General features: G+C 43.1%; 1 protein-coding gene across 1 annotated transcript in view; it reads right to left on the bottom strand.

The window, feature by feature from the left end:
- Nucleotides 1-13,644, bottom strand: part of actr10 (actin related protein 10) — a 35,588-nt gene that overhangs the window by 16,015 nt on the left and 5,929 nt on the right. Inside the window, exons 2-5 of the mRNA XM_086003268.1 lie at nucleotides 9,796-9,868; nucleotides 3,453-3,535; nucleotides 2,607-2,715; nucleotides 1,677-1,784 (exon numbers count right to left, since the gene is read on the bottom strand). Of these exons, the coding sequence (XP_085859394.1) occupies nucleotides 1,677-1,784; nucleotides 2,607-2,715; nucleotides 3,453-3,535; nucleotides 9,796-9,868 (373 nt within the window). The remainder of the gene's footprint in view (nucleotides 1-1,676; nucleotides 1,785-2,606; nucleotides 2,716-3,452; nucleotides 3,536-9,795; nucleotides 9,869-13,644) is intronic.

The raw sequence follows: 13,644 nt of genomic DNA, 5'->3' as shown, positions 1-13,644 counted from the left end.
TCTTTTTATATATATTTGCCCTGATTGTATTATCTGCCCTGTAAGAAGTAAAACATTTTTTTTTAGGAAACCAATTTGATCTAATCTCCCATTTCATCCATGACCCAGCTTCCAATGCACTTTTTTTAACCTGAAGATGTCAATTCTTTGATGAGGTACACTTCCACAAGTGGACTTGGTACCCAAGTTGGCATTTTTCATGAAGTAGCCTGAACAGCGAGTATAAGCAGGCTATTTGGCCTGAAACCATGGCACTAATGGATATTAAATTAAGAGAGAGAGAGAATTCCTAACAGCAACCAATTTCACCCAAACTGTTAACAAGGTTGTGTAGTGATATGGTTACCAGTTTAACTGCCAGATGTGGTTATGACAAGTGAGCCAATACAGCATGTTGGGAGAGCAAACCCATAGGCTACTGGGACGATAGCAAAATACTGCAGATGTTGGAAATCCGAAATAACAACAGAAAATGCTGGAAAAACTCAGCAGGTCAGGCAACATCCGTGGAGAGAAATTTGAGTTGACATTTCGGGTCGAACCCTTCTTCAAAACTGGAAAGAAAATAAAATAGATCGAAGGCAGGGCTGCGATCGGACAAATGAAGTAAAAGAAACAAAAGAAGTAAAAGAGACAATAAAAGGTATTCGAAGCTAGACGAGATGGTAATAGGCTGAGATTAGGTGTGAAGTGTACTGGCAGGGCAAGAGATAGCTGCCAGGTGTGAGAGAGAAACAAAAGGAAAGGGGGGGGGGGGGAAAAGGAGTGGAAAAATTACAAGTAAAAATGTAATAGGGGCCGAGGTTATGATCTGAAATTGTTAAACTCGATATTGAGTCCGGAAGGCTGCAGAGTGCCTAATCGGAAGATGAGGTGCTGTTCCTCGAGTTTACGTTGAGCTTCCGTGGAACAATATAAGAGGCTACTGGCATGTCTAGGGAAATTCTGGTTTTCACTGTACTGTTGAAGCAAACATTATTACAGTAGCTAACTATATACACTAATAAAAACAAATACTAGTGCATAAATGCTTTACTTCTAATAAATGCTTACTTCTACCGACGGTCTTCTTTTGTCTCTTTATCTCTCGCTCATTTATATTGAATTGTATTCTATTTCTACATAATCTAACCTAAATCTATTTTATACTTTTTCCTCTTAAAATATTATACTTTATTTACTTTACTTTGCTACTAAGCAGTTGCAACGGCATATTTTTCAGTTATTCAAGGAAGGACTAAGATATTGTAGTATTACAAAAGCAGTCGAGTCAATCTTTGACATGTAGAACTCATGAAAACAGGAAAGGCAGCCAATGAATGAGCAATTTCATATGTGGTCAACAGAACCTGAAAGCACAGTACATGAATAAACACATCTACAGCATAGCAAGGGGGAAATCTACGAAACCATTTTGTGCAAATGGATTTATTAAATCCAGGAAGGACGAAGTTAGCCACCATTAGAGGAGGACCTTTCTTTGTTAAACCTTATCAAAATGCCATTAAATTCAGTCATTAAGTTTACTTGCCAAAATTTACTACAACCATGCTTCTATTTGTTACCAGTACTTTTTTTTTTCCACAGCCTACATTGATGATGGTTACAAACTAGACAAGTTTTTAGTAACCAGCATTTATTTCGTCCTTTATAAAATTGAACTTTCAAAAAGATACAGGTAATGCTAGTGCTTCTGTATATCCACAATCTAATACCACAGCAGAATTGATACCGAGAGTCAGTAGAGACATGAGATGGCTTGGAGCAAAGAGCACTGAAGGAACCTACAAAAACACAAAGTGGAGAAATCATATAACTTATTTCTGATTTTCAGTTATCTCCAAGGGATTCAATTTCTACGGAAAATCCAAATGTAATAATACTTTAAAATATCTATTTGTCGGCTGCTCACATCTGCTCCTCCACAATTGCAGCATAGTCACCAGGAGATCATTCCTCCATGAACGAATTTTCTTTGCTTCCCCATTCTACCCAGAAATGGAGGTGGTCATTATAGCGTGGCACTCCATCTAGTGGCCCGGCAAAGAACTAAAAAACCTGGTCAACTTCTGCAATTCAAAATGTAGTGTTCATAATTCACTGCATCAATAGTAAGCATGATAGGTGCCATTTTAATGTATTTACTCCATTCCTGTTCCACCTACTGTGCGCACACTCTTCTCCAGTTGAGAAGGTAGATAATCTGTTCTTGGCCATCTCCCGATGCTGCTAAAATCTTACTGTTAAGAAGTGCACAAAAGTGGCCTGAGATAATTTGCTCACCAACCTTTCTTTTACAAAACATTTTCCACAATTCCAGGCAGATAGGTCACACTTGTGATCTATATGATGAAAATGGGTCACTGCTTGTTTAAAAAACTAAATTGGTTACATGTCAGCTGTTTTCACATCTATTCAGGCAAATTACAAAATCCACAAACTATAGAAAAAGGTGACATCTTCAGAAATCACATAAGCCAGTAATAGATTTATACGGGCAGTCACAGTGAACATATAAACTAATTTCCAATTATATTACACTCCGGTTAATCTAGCTCATTTATTCTCTTTAGTCTTAATGCACCATTAGCTACATCGCTTCCTACCTCAAAGTGCTTAAAGAACACTCTGGTGAGCGTTTCTCTGAAGTGTGATGGACACAGAATAGATTCAATAATGACAACACGACGATCCCTTGGGTTTACCAGTAAGTGTCTGTAAAGGAAAGAGGAAAAAAGACAGACTATATTAAAATTAAATAGAACTGATTGCAAACTTCTACAGAGAAATTAATCAACAAATAGAAAGTCATCTAGAAGCTTAGTTGTTTTGTTAAAAAGCATGGAGCAATTAGCATGTAACCCATGATTAAGGATCAATTGCATTGTGCTCAATTTAAATGAAAATTGTATTTAAAAAAAAATCTTCTATTTGAAGTCATTTCCCCCCCCCCCCCCCCCCCCACAAGAGGAACGAGTAGTATGGCAGTCCGTGAATTATGGAAACTAGATTAAAGTTTGCACCCTATGTTCCCCACACAGCAAGTCTGCAATCCTCGTAACCCATTAAAAAATGGTGGTAAAGAATTTCTGCAGGGGCTCTCCTGTAAGGACGGAAACTCCTGAGAAACAGCATTAATGGCCTTTTACATAATTTCTCTGGGGTTTCTGCCAACCTTCGATGAAGTTACGGCGGGAGATCAGCATTTCCCCCCCCTCGGAATTAAAAAAAAAAGGTCAAAGATGCTCTTGCGCATGTTCCAGCAGCTGGATCAAGAGTGGCATTGTGTCGGGATTTGGAACAGGTCTGTTCTCCTTGGTGGGGAAGGTAAATAGCTCAAAAAAAAGTCACTGTGAAATTTAATGCAGACTCAATTGTGCTTGCTTGCTTTGCATGTAGCATAGCATTAAAATATCAAATTACAGTAAAAATAATTTTAAAGTATACACTACCTGAAGTACAGCATGTGAATGAATTCCTTCAAATAACCATAAAGCTCTTCGGTATTGATGTTATACTGAACTACTTTAACAGCCTGCAAAAAAAAAGCAAAAACAAAAATGGCTTACCCACATCCAAGATTTGGAGTTTTACAATTTACGATCATTGCCCTGTACGTCTACACAGCTTATGAGGACTGATATTTCTATGGAGTAGTTCTAGTTCTATCACACTCCCAAACAGTTCATGTCAATTACTTCCACTATTATATCTGCAAAGCTTTAATATTTGGCTCACTCCCCTCTGATAGCTGGCTGTTCAATTGCTCCCTCCCCTATCCCTGCCAATTTGAATTCCCCATCTTCAGCACTCTTTCCTCTTCCCCTCCCACTGTTTTCTCCCTCCAGTCTCCTATCCTTACCTCCTCTCCCCAACATCAGTTCCATTAACCCCCTCTCCCCAATCCTGCTTGATCTGAAAAATTCTAATTGCTCTTGAATACCCATGCAAGAAGTCACACAACACCAGGTTATAGTCCAACAGCTTTATTTGAAATCACAAGCTTTCGGAGCGCTGCTCCTTCGTCAGGTGAAGTGGAGAAATGCATAAAGACACAGCTTATATAGTCAGAGAATCATGTCAGATGTTTACAGATAATCTTTCCAACTGCCATTTATCACACCTCGGCAGAGAGATAATCACAGCAATCAAAGGTGTGAATGGTGTCCAAACAGGTCCCCTGGTACCACGGTTGAAACCACAGGGAAATCCATCGTCAACCTGTCCGACCACACCCTTCAACCAGACGAAACTGAAGTTCTCAGCCGAGGGCTCAATTTCTGCCCCACCACCAAAATGGACCCCATCGGTCTCGTGGCAGACACAGAGGAATTCATCAGGAGAATGAGGCTCCGGGAATTCTTCCACAAATCCCAAGATGTCAGCAGCGAACCCAATGAGACAATCAATGATCAGGAACAGCAGACAGAAGGATCCGCAGTGCAGCAACCGAAGAAGAAAGAGTCAAATTGGACCCCTCCGGAGGGTCGCTGCCCTAAGCTTGACATGTATGCTCAAGCTGTCAGGAGATGCATCAACGCCAGATTCATCAGCCGCACTCACAAGACAGTCCAGAATGTCACCCGAGCACAACGCAACGCCATCCACGCTCTCAAGACCAACCGCAACATCGTCATCAAACCAGCAGACAAAGGAGGTGCCATCGTCATACAGAACAGAACGGACTATTGCAAAGAAGTATACCGACAACTGGACAACCAGGAACACTACAGACAGTTACCCGCAGATCCGACCAAAGAACACACCCGCCAACTCAACAGACTGATCAAAACCTTCAACCCAGACCTTCAAAGCATCCTACATGCTCTCATCCCACGTACTCCCCGCGTGGGAGACTTCTACTGCCTCCCAAAGATACACAAAGCCAACACACCTGGACGTCCTATCGCATCAGGCAACGGAACCCTGTGCGAGAACCTCTCTGGATATGTCGAGGGCATCCTGAAACCCATCGTACAGGGAACCCCCAGCTTCTGTCACGACACTACAGACTTCTTACAGAAACTCAGCACCCACGGACCAGTTGAACCAGGAACACTCCTCGCCACGATGGACGTCTCGGCACTCTACACCAGTATCCCCCACGATGACGGCGTTACTGCGACAGCCTCAGTACTCAACACCAACAACAGCCAATCTCCAGACGCCATCCTACAACTCATCCACTTCATTCTTGACCACAATGTCTTCACCTTCGACAACCAGTTCTTTACCCAAACACACGGAATAGCCTTGGGGACCAAATTCGCACCCCAATACGCAAACATCTTCATGCACAAGTTCGAGCAAGACTTCTTCGCTGCACAGGATCTCCAACCAACGCTATACACCAGATACATCGACGACATTTTCTTCCTATGGACCCACGGCGAAGAATCACTGAAAAGACTGCACGATAACATCAACGAGTTCCATCCCACCATCAAACTCACCATGGACTACTCCTCAGAATCGGTTTCATTCCTGGACACACGAATCTCCATCAAAGACGGACACCTCAGCGCTTCACTCTACCGCAAGCCCACGGACAACCTCACGATGCTTCACTTCTCCAGCTTCCACCCTAACCACGTTAAAGAAGCCATCCCCTATGGACAAGCCCTGCGAATACACAGGATCTGCTCAGACGAGGAGGAACGCGATGGACACCTACAGACACTGAAAGACGCCCTTGTAAGAACGGGATATGACGCTCGACTCGTCGATCGACAGTTCCGACGGGCCACAGCGAAAAATTGCACCGACCTCCTCAGAAGACAAACACGGGACACAACCAACAGAGTACCCTTCGTCGTCCAGTACTTCCCCGGAGCGGAGAAACTACGCCATGTTCTTCGCAGCCTTCAACATGTCATCGATGACGACGAACACCTCGCTAAGGCCATCCCCACGCCTCTACTACTCGCTTTCAAACAGCCACCTAACCTCAAACAGACCATCGTTCGCAGCAAATTACCCAGCTTTCAGGAGAACAGCAACCATGACACCACACAACCCTGCAACAGCAACCTCTGCAAGACATGCCAGATCATCAACACAGATACCATCATCACACGTGAGGACACCACCCACTAGGTACATGGTACATACTCATGTGACTCGGCCAACGTTGTCTACCTCATACGTTGCAGGAAAGGATGCCCCGGAGCATGGTACATCGGCGAGACCATGCAGACACTGCGACAACGGATGAACGGACACCGCGCAACAATCACCAGGCAGGAGTGTTCCCTCCCAGTCGGGGAACACTTCAGCAGTCAAGGACATTCAGCCTCCGATCTTCGGGTAAGCATTCTCCAAGGCGGCCTTCGAGACACACGACAACGCAAAATCGTCGAGCAGAAACTGATAGCCAAGTTCCGCACCCATGAGGACGGCCTCAACCGAGATCTTGGGTTCATGTCACGCTACATGTAACCCCACCTGACGCAGGGTCATCCAGACTCGAGTCGACATTGGCTTGTTCTCTCTACACAGATGCGGCCGGACCTGCTGTGATTTCCAGCAAAAAAAATGTTTTTTGTCTGTTTTTTTGTTTTTCATACAGACCCCAGCATCTGCAATATTTGACCCCTTGTGACTCCACCTCATTGTTCTTTGATGTAATGTTTTCCTGACTGACCTGTTTGGACACCATTCACACCTTGGATTGCTGTGATTATCTCTCTGCCGAGGTGTGATAAGTGGCAGTTGGAAAGATTACCTGTAAACATCTGACATGATTCTCTGACTATATAAGCTGTGTCTTTATGCATTTCTCCACTTCACCTGACGAAGGAGCAGCGCTCCGAAAGCTTGTGATTTCAAATAAAGCTGTTGGACTATAACCTGGTGTTGTGTGACTTCTTACATTTGTCCACCCCAGTCCAACTCCGGCATCTCCACACCTTGAATACCCATGTGCAATGTCACAGGAAATTGACTAATGTGTGTATATGCACATAATTCTTGAAGTGACTCCAAAATGGTAACAAACCCCTGCACCTCTCTCCTGCTTTAAAGTCCCTTTTTAAAACCCACATTTTTAGGACTTTATGGTGGATTTATTATACAACTTTAGCATCACTGCAAAGCAGTTTCTGCTTAACGGAAATGTTAAAAGTTGCAGTATGAATCAGGAGCTGGGTCCCAACCCAATTCCAGAGAGAAACACAGGATCCCCAGGGACAGGCAGTCTCATTCTACTTGGGTTAACGCTTCATGGACTACAACTCCAGCGCAATGCCAAACCTGGGATAAAGGCAGCAATTTTAAAAAAAACCCACTTGGAGTTGATTTAAATGTTGAGAGTGTGAAAGCTCTCAGCTGCACAGGCGACATAATTACATTTGAGCACCAGTGCTCAGTTTGGGTTACGCCAAGACCACTTGGCTCCAGACCTCATTACAGCCTTGGTCCAAATGTGGGCAAAAGAGCTGAATTCCAGAGGTGAGTTGAGAGTGATTGCCTTTGGCAGCATTTGTCCGAGTGTGGTATCAAGGAGCCCTAGTAAAACTGAAGTCAATGGGGATCAGGGGGAAAACTCTCCACTGGCACAAAGGACAATGGTTGAGGTTGTTGGAGGCTAATCATCTCAGCCCCAGGACATCGCTGCAGGAGTTCCTCAGGGCAATGTCCTAGGCCCCACCATCTACAGCTGCTTCATCAGTGACCTTCCCTCCATCATAAGATCAGAAGTGGAGATGTTCACTGATGATTGAACAGTGTTCAGTTCCATTCGCAGTTCCTCAGATAATGAAGCTGTCCGTGCCCGCATGCAGCAAGACCTGGATAACATCCAGGCTTGGGCCATTAAGTAACATTCGTGCCACACAAGTGCCAGGCAATGACCATCTCCAACAAGAGAAGTTTAACCACCTCCCCATTACATACAATGGCATTACCATGGTCAAATCCCCCACCATCAACATCCTGGGGGGTTACCATTGATCAGAAACTTAACTGCATCAGCCACATAAATACTGTGACTACAAGAGCAGGTCAGAGGCTGGGTATTCCGTGGCGAGTGACTCACCTCCTGACTCCCCAAAACCTTTCCACCATCTACAACACACGTCAGGAATGTGATGGAATACCCTCCACTTGTTTGCATGGGTGCATCTTCAACAACACTCAAGAAGCTCAACGCCATCCAGGACAAAGCAGTCCAGTTGATCAGCACCCCATCCACCACCTTAAACATTCACTCCCTCCACCACATCATGGCTAGTGTGTACCATCTACAAGATGCACTGCAGCACCTATCACCTAGAAGGACAAGGGCAGCAGGCACATGGGAACACCACCACCTCCAAGTTACACATCACCCTGACTTGGACATATATTGCCGTTCGTTCATCGCTGGGTCAAAATTCTGGAACTCCCTATCTAACAGCACTGCGGAAACACCTTCAGAACATGGACTGCAGTGGTCCAACAAGGTGGATCACCACCACCTTTTCAAGGGCAACTAGGGATGGGCAATAAATGCTGGCTTTGCCAGCAATGCCCACATCCCATGAATTAATTCCATCATACTAAAAAAGTACACTAAAAATATCAAAGACCAACACATTGGCTAAGAACTTGAAGTTGGCGGCGTAGCTATGGAGTCCTCCAAAAGGAATTCGCACTTACCTAGTGCGAGGCCCCTCACATAAACTTGCTGTCAGACGCTGCAGAGTTGTGCGCAAGCATTCCTGGGATCACACAGGCCAGTGCTCCAATCAGCAAACAGAAATCTCCGATGCTCATTCATAAAAATTTTAGTCTCACGCACCCCGGTAAATTAATAAATAAATCACCCTGGTAAATTAATAAATTAATCAGTCTCTTATTCTTGGTAGAGTTGTGTTGGGATCAGGCGATAGATGGATATAGATTTATTTTGAAGCCATTTTTTTGGTCATGACGGGTCTTTTTTTCAGGCTGCTGCATATCCCCCCTCCCCATATGCTGTACAAACAGGCTCCTGCGCCTGTTTGCACCAGTCATAACATTTTCATACGGAATTTCTGGGCAGTTGGTGGGCAATTATCCCAACTCTGTGCCAGCAAAGATTTCACAGTCAGAGCAGATGGTCTGTCAAGTCGCAAGCGCATGTGGAAATTCAAACTTGCTGTCCATTTCAAAGGCGGTTCTGACGGTGTACTCAGAGTATGCCATCATACCGCCCATAAATTCTGCACCAACATTATCTCCACTTTAAATTCATGATAATCTTCAAAAGTGGTAATATAGTTATGAAGTTTTAGATTCTAGACCTTAGCAAATCAGTAATTCATGCAGCAGCTAGTCATCACCCTAGACATACAAAACTGATCGCTGCACAGTGCTATTCGTAGTAGGCTGCACTAAGTTTTAAGGCAGACTGTGAATTGCACTGCAACACAAGAAAGCTTCATTATCAACCAGTAAATATTTTAACGTTTAAAGATCGCAGGCAGGAGAATCTGCTTCTCAAAAGATTTAACTGTTTAAGTTTTATAAAATATACGTAATAGTTCTAACAGACCACCTGAACACTTTTTAAACCCAGCCAGATGCAGCATCAAGCCCCAAACAGTATCAGACAACATTTCTGAAAGAGCCTCATGCTCCTGTGTTCCCGAGTCAATTGGGATTACACTCAAATGAAAACTGCTCTGCATGTAAAAATTCCATTGTAAGTGCCTGCCCCAAGCCCACTGCAGAAAAGCAAAAAGTCTTGCATTTACAGAGCACCTTATCACATCTCAAAAAAATGTCCCAAAGCACTTTACACAAATTATTTTCAAGTGCAGGTAAAAATCTTACTTGGGCTATACCCGGCTTCTTAATTTCACTAGGGATGATGCATCTTGGTCCAGTTTCTCCAGCAAAACCACATCTAGAAATCGAAAGAGAAATTTTCAATGTACCTGACATTACTAAATATCATACCTGCATCAATGAAATTTTAAAAAAAAACCTTATTAGTGGCAATGCTACACATCTTTTTGCAAAGCAACAGATGAATTAGCAGAAAATAAACATCTAGCAATTCTTTTGGCAATGAGGTTTTTAAATACTGTATCTTCCTCCCTTGCCAGTTTTTCTGCCAATTTTTGACTGCAGGGGCCGTCACAGCCTGGCCCCATTCTATCCTCATAAAGTCCAAACATGCTGGAGTTTTTGGTTAGTGAAGATGAGTGGGAAGCAGGATGATTATCCACTACCAAGGGTGCCAAGTCTACCTAGCTGAGATCAATGAAGTCAGCACAAACCAGAGATTGAACCTGGGATCTTCCTGGTCTGTATAGTCAGCTACTCACTGGATAAAATTACTGAGCAATCAGAGTAGTAAAAACTGGAACCGTCACTTTTTCTGTAGGACTTTTGGAAAGCAAAATCTAGCACCTACGCCTTGAATAAAAGGTTTTTTTTAAATATTAAATCTATTTTCTTTCCATCTTTACCCCCAATTCATGTCTCATAGTAGGTTGTAACGAAAATTCATATGTAGTAACAAACGCCTGATACTAAATCGGCTCCAGCGTGTCTTATAAAAAAGGATTCTGAAAAGGTCGTTTGAACAACTGTCGATTTAACTTGGCTAAGTTTTGGATACAATAGCCCAGATTTTGCGGTGGTAATAACGGCGAAACGGTCAGCGTTCAGAGTCATTACTCCTCTGAAAGTGACAGCAACTTCTGGAGTCAACGCATGCGTAGATAAACACGGAAATCCAGAAGTTGCTGTCAGTCATTCTCTGCTCCTCCACTGAGTATGCTGTGGAACTCCCTGGAGCCCACAATCAATTCAAATCACACTGAAATGTAGTTCCCAGTGAAAACTTACCCCACTACGCTGGAATATCGCTGTTAAAAAAAAACCCAAAAGTTAAGCCTCGTTGAAAGAGGTGCAGCTGGATTTTTAATGGCATATTGACTGGTGAACAACCGTTCTGGCCCTGAAAAACTAATTTTATATTTGTGGAATGTCAAATTTTTCCATTAATATGATAAATTCCATGGTTTTTAATATAACTTTTTTTTGAAGTTTATGATATTTCAGCTTCTACCTTAATCCCATGTGTATGTCCCAATCTTTATTTTTCTTTCTGTGAAATTTAGAAAAAGTGAAGGATAATCTGTGCATTTTACTTCCTGGTTTGCTGTCTGAGAGAATTTTTCAATGTAATTGGCTGCTTAGCCTGCTTGATGACATTACAGTTGCTGGATGCTGGAGATTCGACGTGGATTTATGAAAGGGAAATCGTGTTTGACAAGTCTGTTAAGAGTTTTTTTGAGGTTGTAACTAGCAGGATAATTAGGGGGGGTGGGGAACCAGTGGATGTAGTATATCTGGATTTTCAAAAAGCATTCGATAAGGTGCCACACAAGAGGTTATTACACAACATTAGGGCTCATGGGATTGGGGATAATATATTAGCATGGATTAGGGACCGGTTAATGGACAGCAAATGGAGAGTAGAAATAAACTGATCATTTTCGGGTTGGCAGACTCTAACTAGTGGGGTACCGCAAAGATCAGTCCCTAGGCCTCAGCTATTTACAATCTATATCAATGACTTAGACCGAGTGTAATGTATCTAAATTTGCTGATGATACAAAGCTAGGTGGGAAAGTAAGTAGAGAGGAGGACGTGAAGAGGCCACAAAGGGATATAAATAAGTGGGCAAGAACATGGCAGATGGAATATAATGTGGAGAAATGTGAAATTATCCCATTTGGTAGGAAAAATAGAAAAGCAGAATATTTTTTAAACGGTGAGAGATTGGGAAACGCTGGTATTCAGAGGGACCGGAGTGATGTTTCTGCTAAGCTGCGCCACCGCGCGGCTGTCTGGAGGTCCCACGCAGCACAGGACCGACTTTTCAAATGGGAGATTTTGCATGCGCGAAATTTTGAATGGGCCGCGCAACCCCTTAAAGGGACCGCACACCCTAAAAAAAAAATTAGGGGGAACATTGGACTTGGGTGTCCTTGTACAAGAATCACAAAGTAAACATGCAGGTACAGTAAGCAATTAGCAAAGCAAATAGTATGTTAACCTTTATTACAAAAGGATTGGTGCAGAAGAATAAAGGACTAACAAATCTAGAGCTCCCTGGATGTCAAGCGGCATACAGGGTAGGATAAAGAAAAAATGGGAAGCTTATCACAGATACCAAGGACTCAATATTGCAGAAAGCCTACAGGAGTATAGAAAGTGCAGGGGTGAAATTAAAAAGGAAATTAGGAAAGCAAAGAGAGGGCATGGAAAAATATTGGCAAGTAAAATCAAGGAAAACCCAAAGATGTTTTATAAATACATTAAGAGCAAGAGGATAACTAAAGTAAGAGTAGGGCCTATTGGGGACCATAAAGGTAACCTGTGTGTGCAAGCAGAAGACATGGGTATGGTTCTTAATGAATACTTTGCATCTGTTTTCACAAAAGAGAGGGACAATGCAGACATTGCAATCAGGGAGGAGGAGTGTGAAATATTAGACGAAATAAACATAGCGAAAGAGGAAGTATTAAGGGGATTAGCATATTTGAAAGTGGATAAATCCCCAGGCCCGGATGAAATGTATCCCAGACTGTTAAGAGAAGTAAGAGAGGAAATAGCAGAGGCTCTGACCATCATTTTCCAATCCTCTCTGGCTACAGGTGTGGTTCCAGAGGACTGCTAACGTGGTACCTTTGCTTAAAAAGGGAGAAAGGGTTAGACCGAGTAACTACAGGCCAGTCAGCCTAACCTCGGTGGTAGGAAAATTATTGGAAAAAATTCTGAGGGACAGGATAAATCTTCATTTAGAAAGACACGGATTAATCAGGGACAGTCAGCATGGATTTGTTAAGGGAAGGTCGTGTCTGACTAACTTGATTGAATTTTTTGAGGAGGTAACAAGGAGGGTCGATGAGGGTAGAGCGTTTGATGTAGTCTATATGGATTTTAGCAAGGCTTTTAATAAGGTCCCGCATGGCAGACTGGTCATGAAAGTAAAAGCCCATGGGATCCAAGGCAAAGTGGCAAGTTGGATCCAAAATTGGCTCAGAGGCAGGAAACAAAGGGTAATGGTCGAAGGGTGTTTTTGTTACTGGAAGGCTGTTTCCAGTGGGGTTCCGCAGGGCTCAGTGCTGGTTTCTTTGCTTTTTGTGGTATATATCAATGATTTGGACTTGAATGTAGGAAGTATGATTAAGAAGTTTGCAGATGATACAAAAATTGGCCGTGTGGTTGATAATGAAGAAGAAAGCTGCAGACTGCAGGAAGGTATCAATGGACTGGTCAGGTGGGCAGAACAGTGGCAAATGGAATTCAATCTGGAGAAGTGTGAGGTAATGCATTTGGGGAGGGCTAACAAGGCAAGGGAATACACAATAAATGGTAGGACACTGAGAAGTGCAAAAGATCAGAGGGACCTTGGAGTGCATGTCCACAGATCCCTGAAGGTAGCAGGACAGGTAGATAAGGTGGTTAAGAAGGCATACGGGATACTTGCCTTCATTAGCCGAGGCACAGAATATAAGAGCAGGGAGGTTATGCTTGAACTGTATAAAACACTAGTTAGGCCGCAGCTAGAATACTGCGTGCAGTTCTGGTCACATCACAGGAACGATGTGATTGCACTAGAGGGGGTGCAGAGGAGATTTACGAGTATGTTGCCTGGGACCA

This window comes from Somniosus microcephalus, chromosome 12 (genome assembly GCF_052327205.1).
Source record: "Somniosus microcephalus isolate GS21.2 chromosome 12, FLI_Smic_1.0, whole genome shotgun sequence".
Lineage (NCBI taxonomy): Eukaryota > Metazoa > Chordata > Chondrichthyes > Squaliformes > Somniosidae > Somniosus > Somniosus microcephalus.
This window is presented reverse-complemented; position numbering and strand designations above follow the sequence as displayed.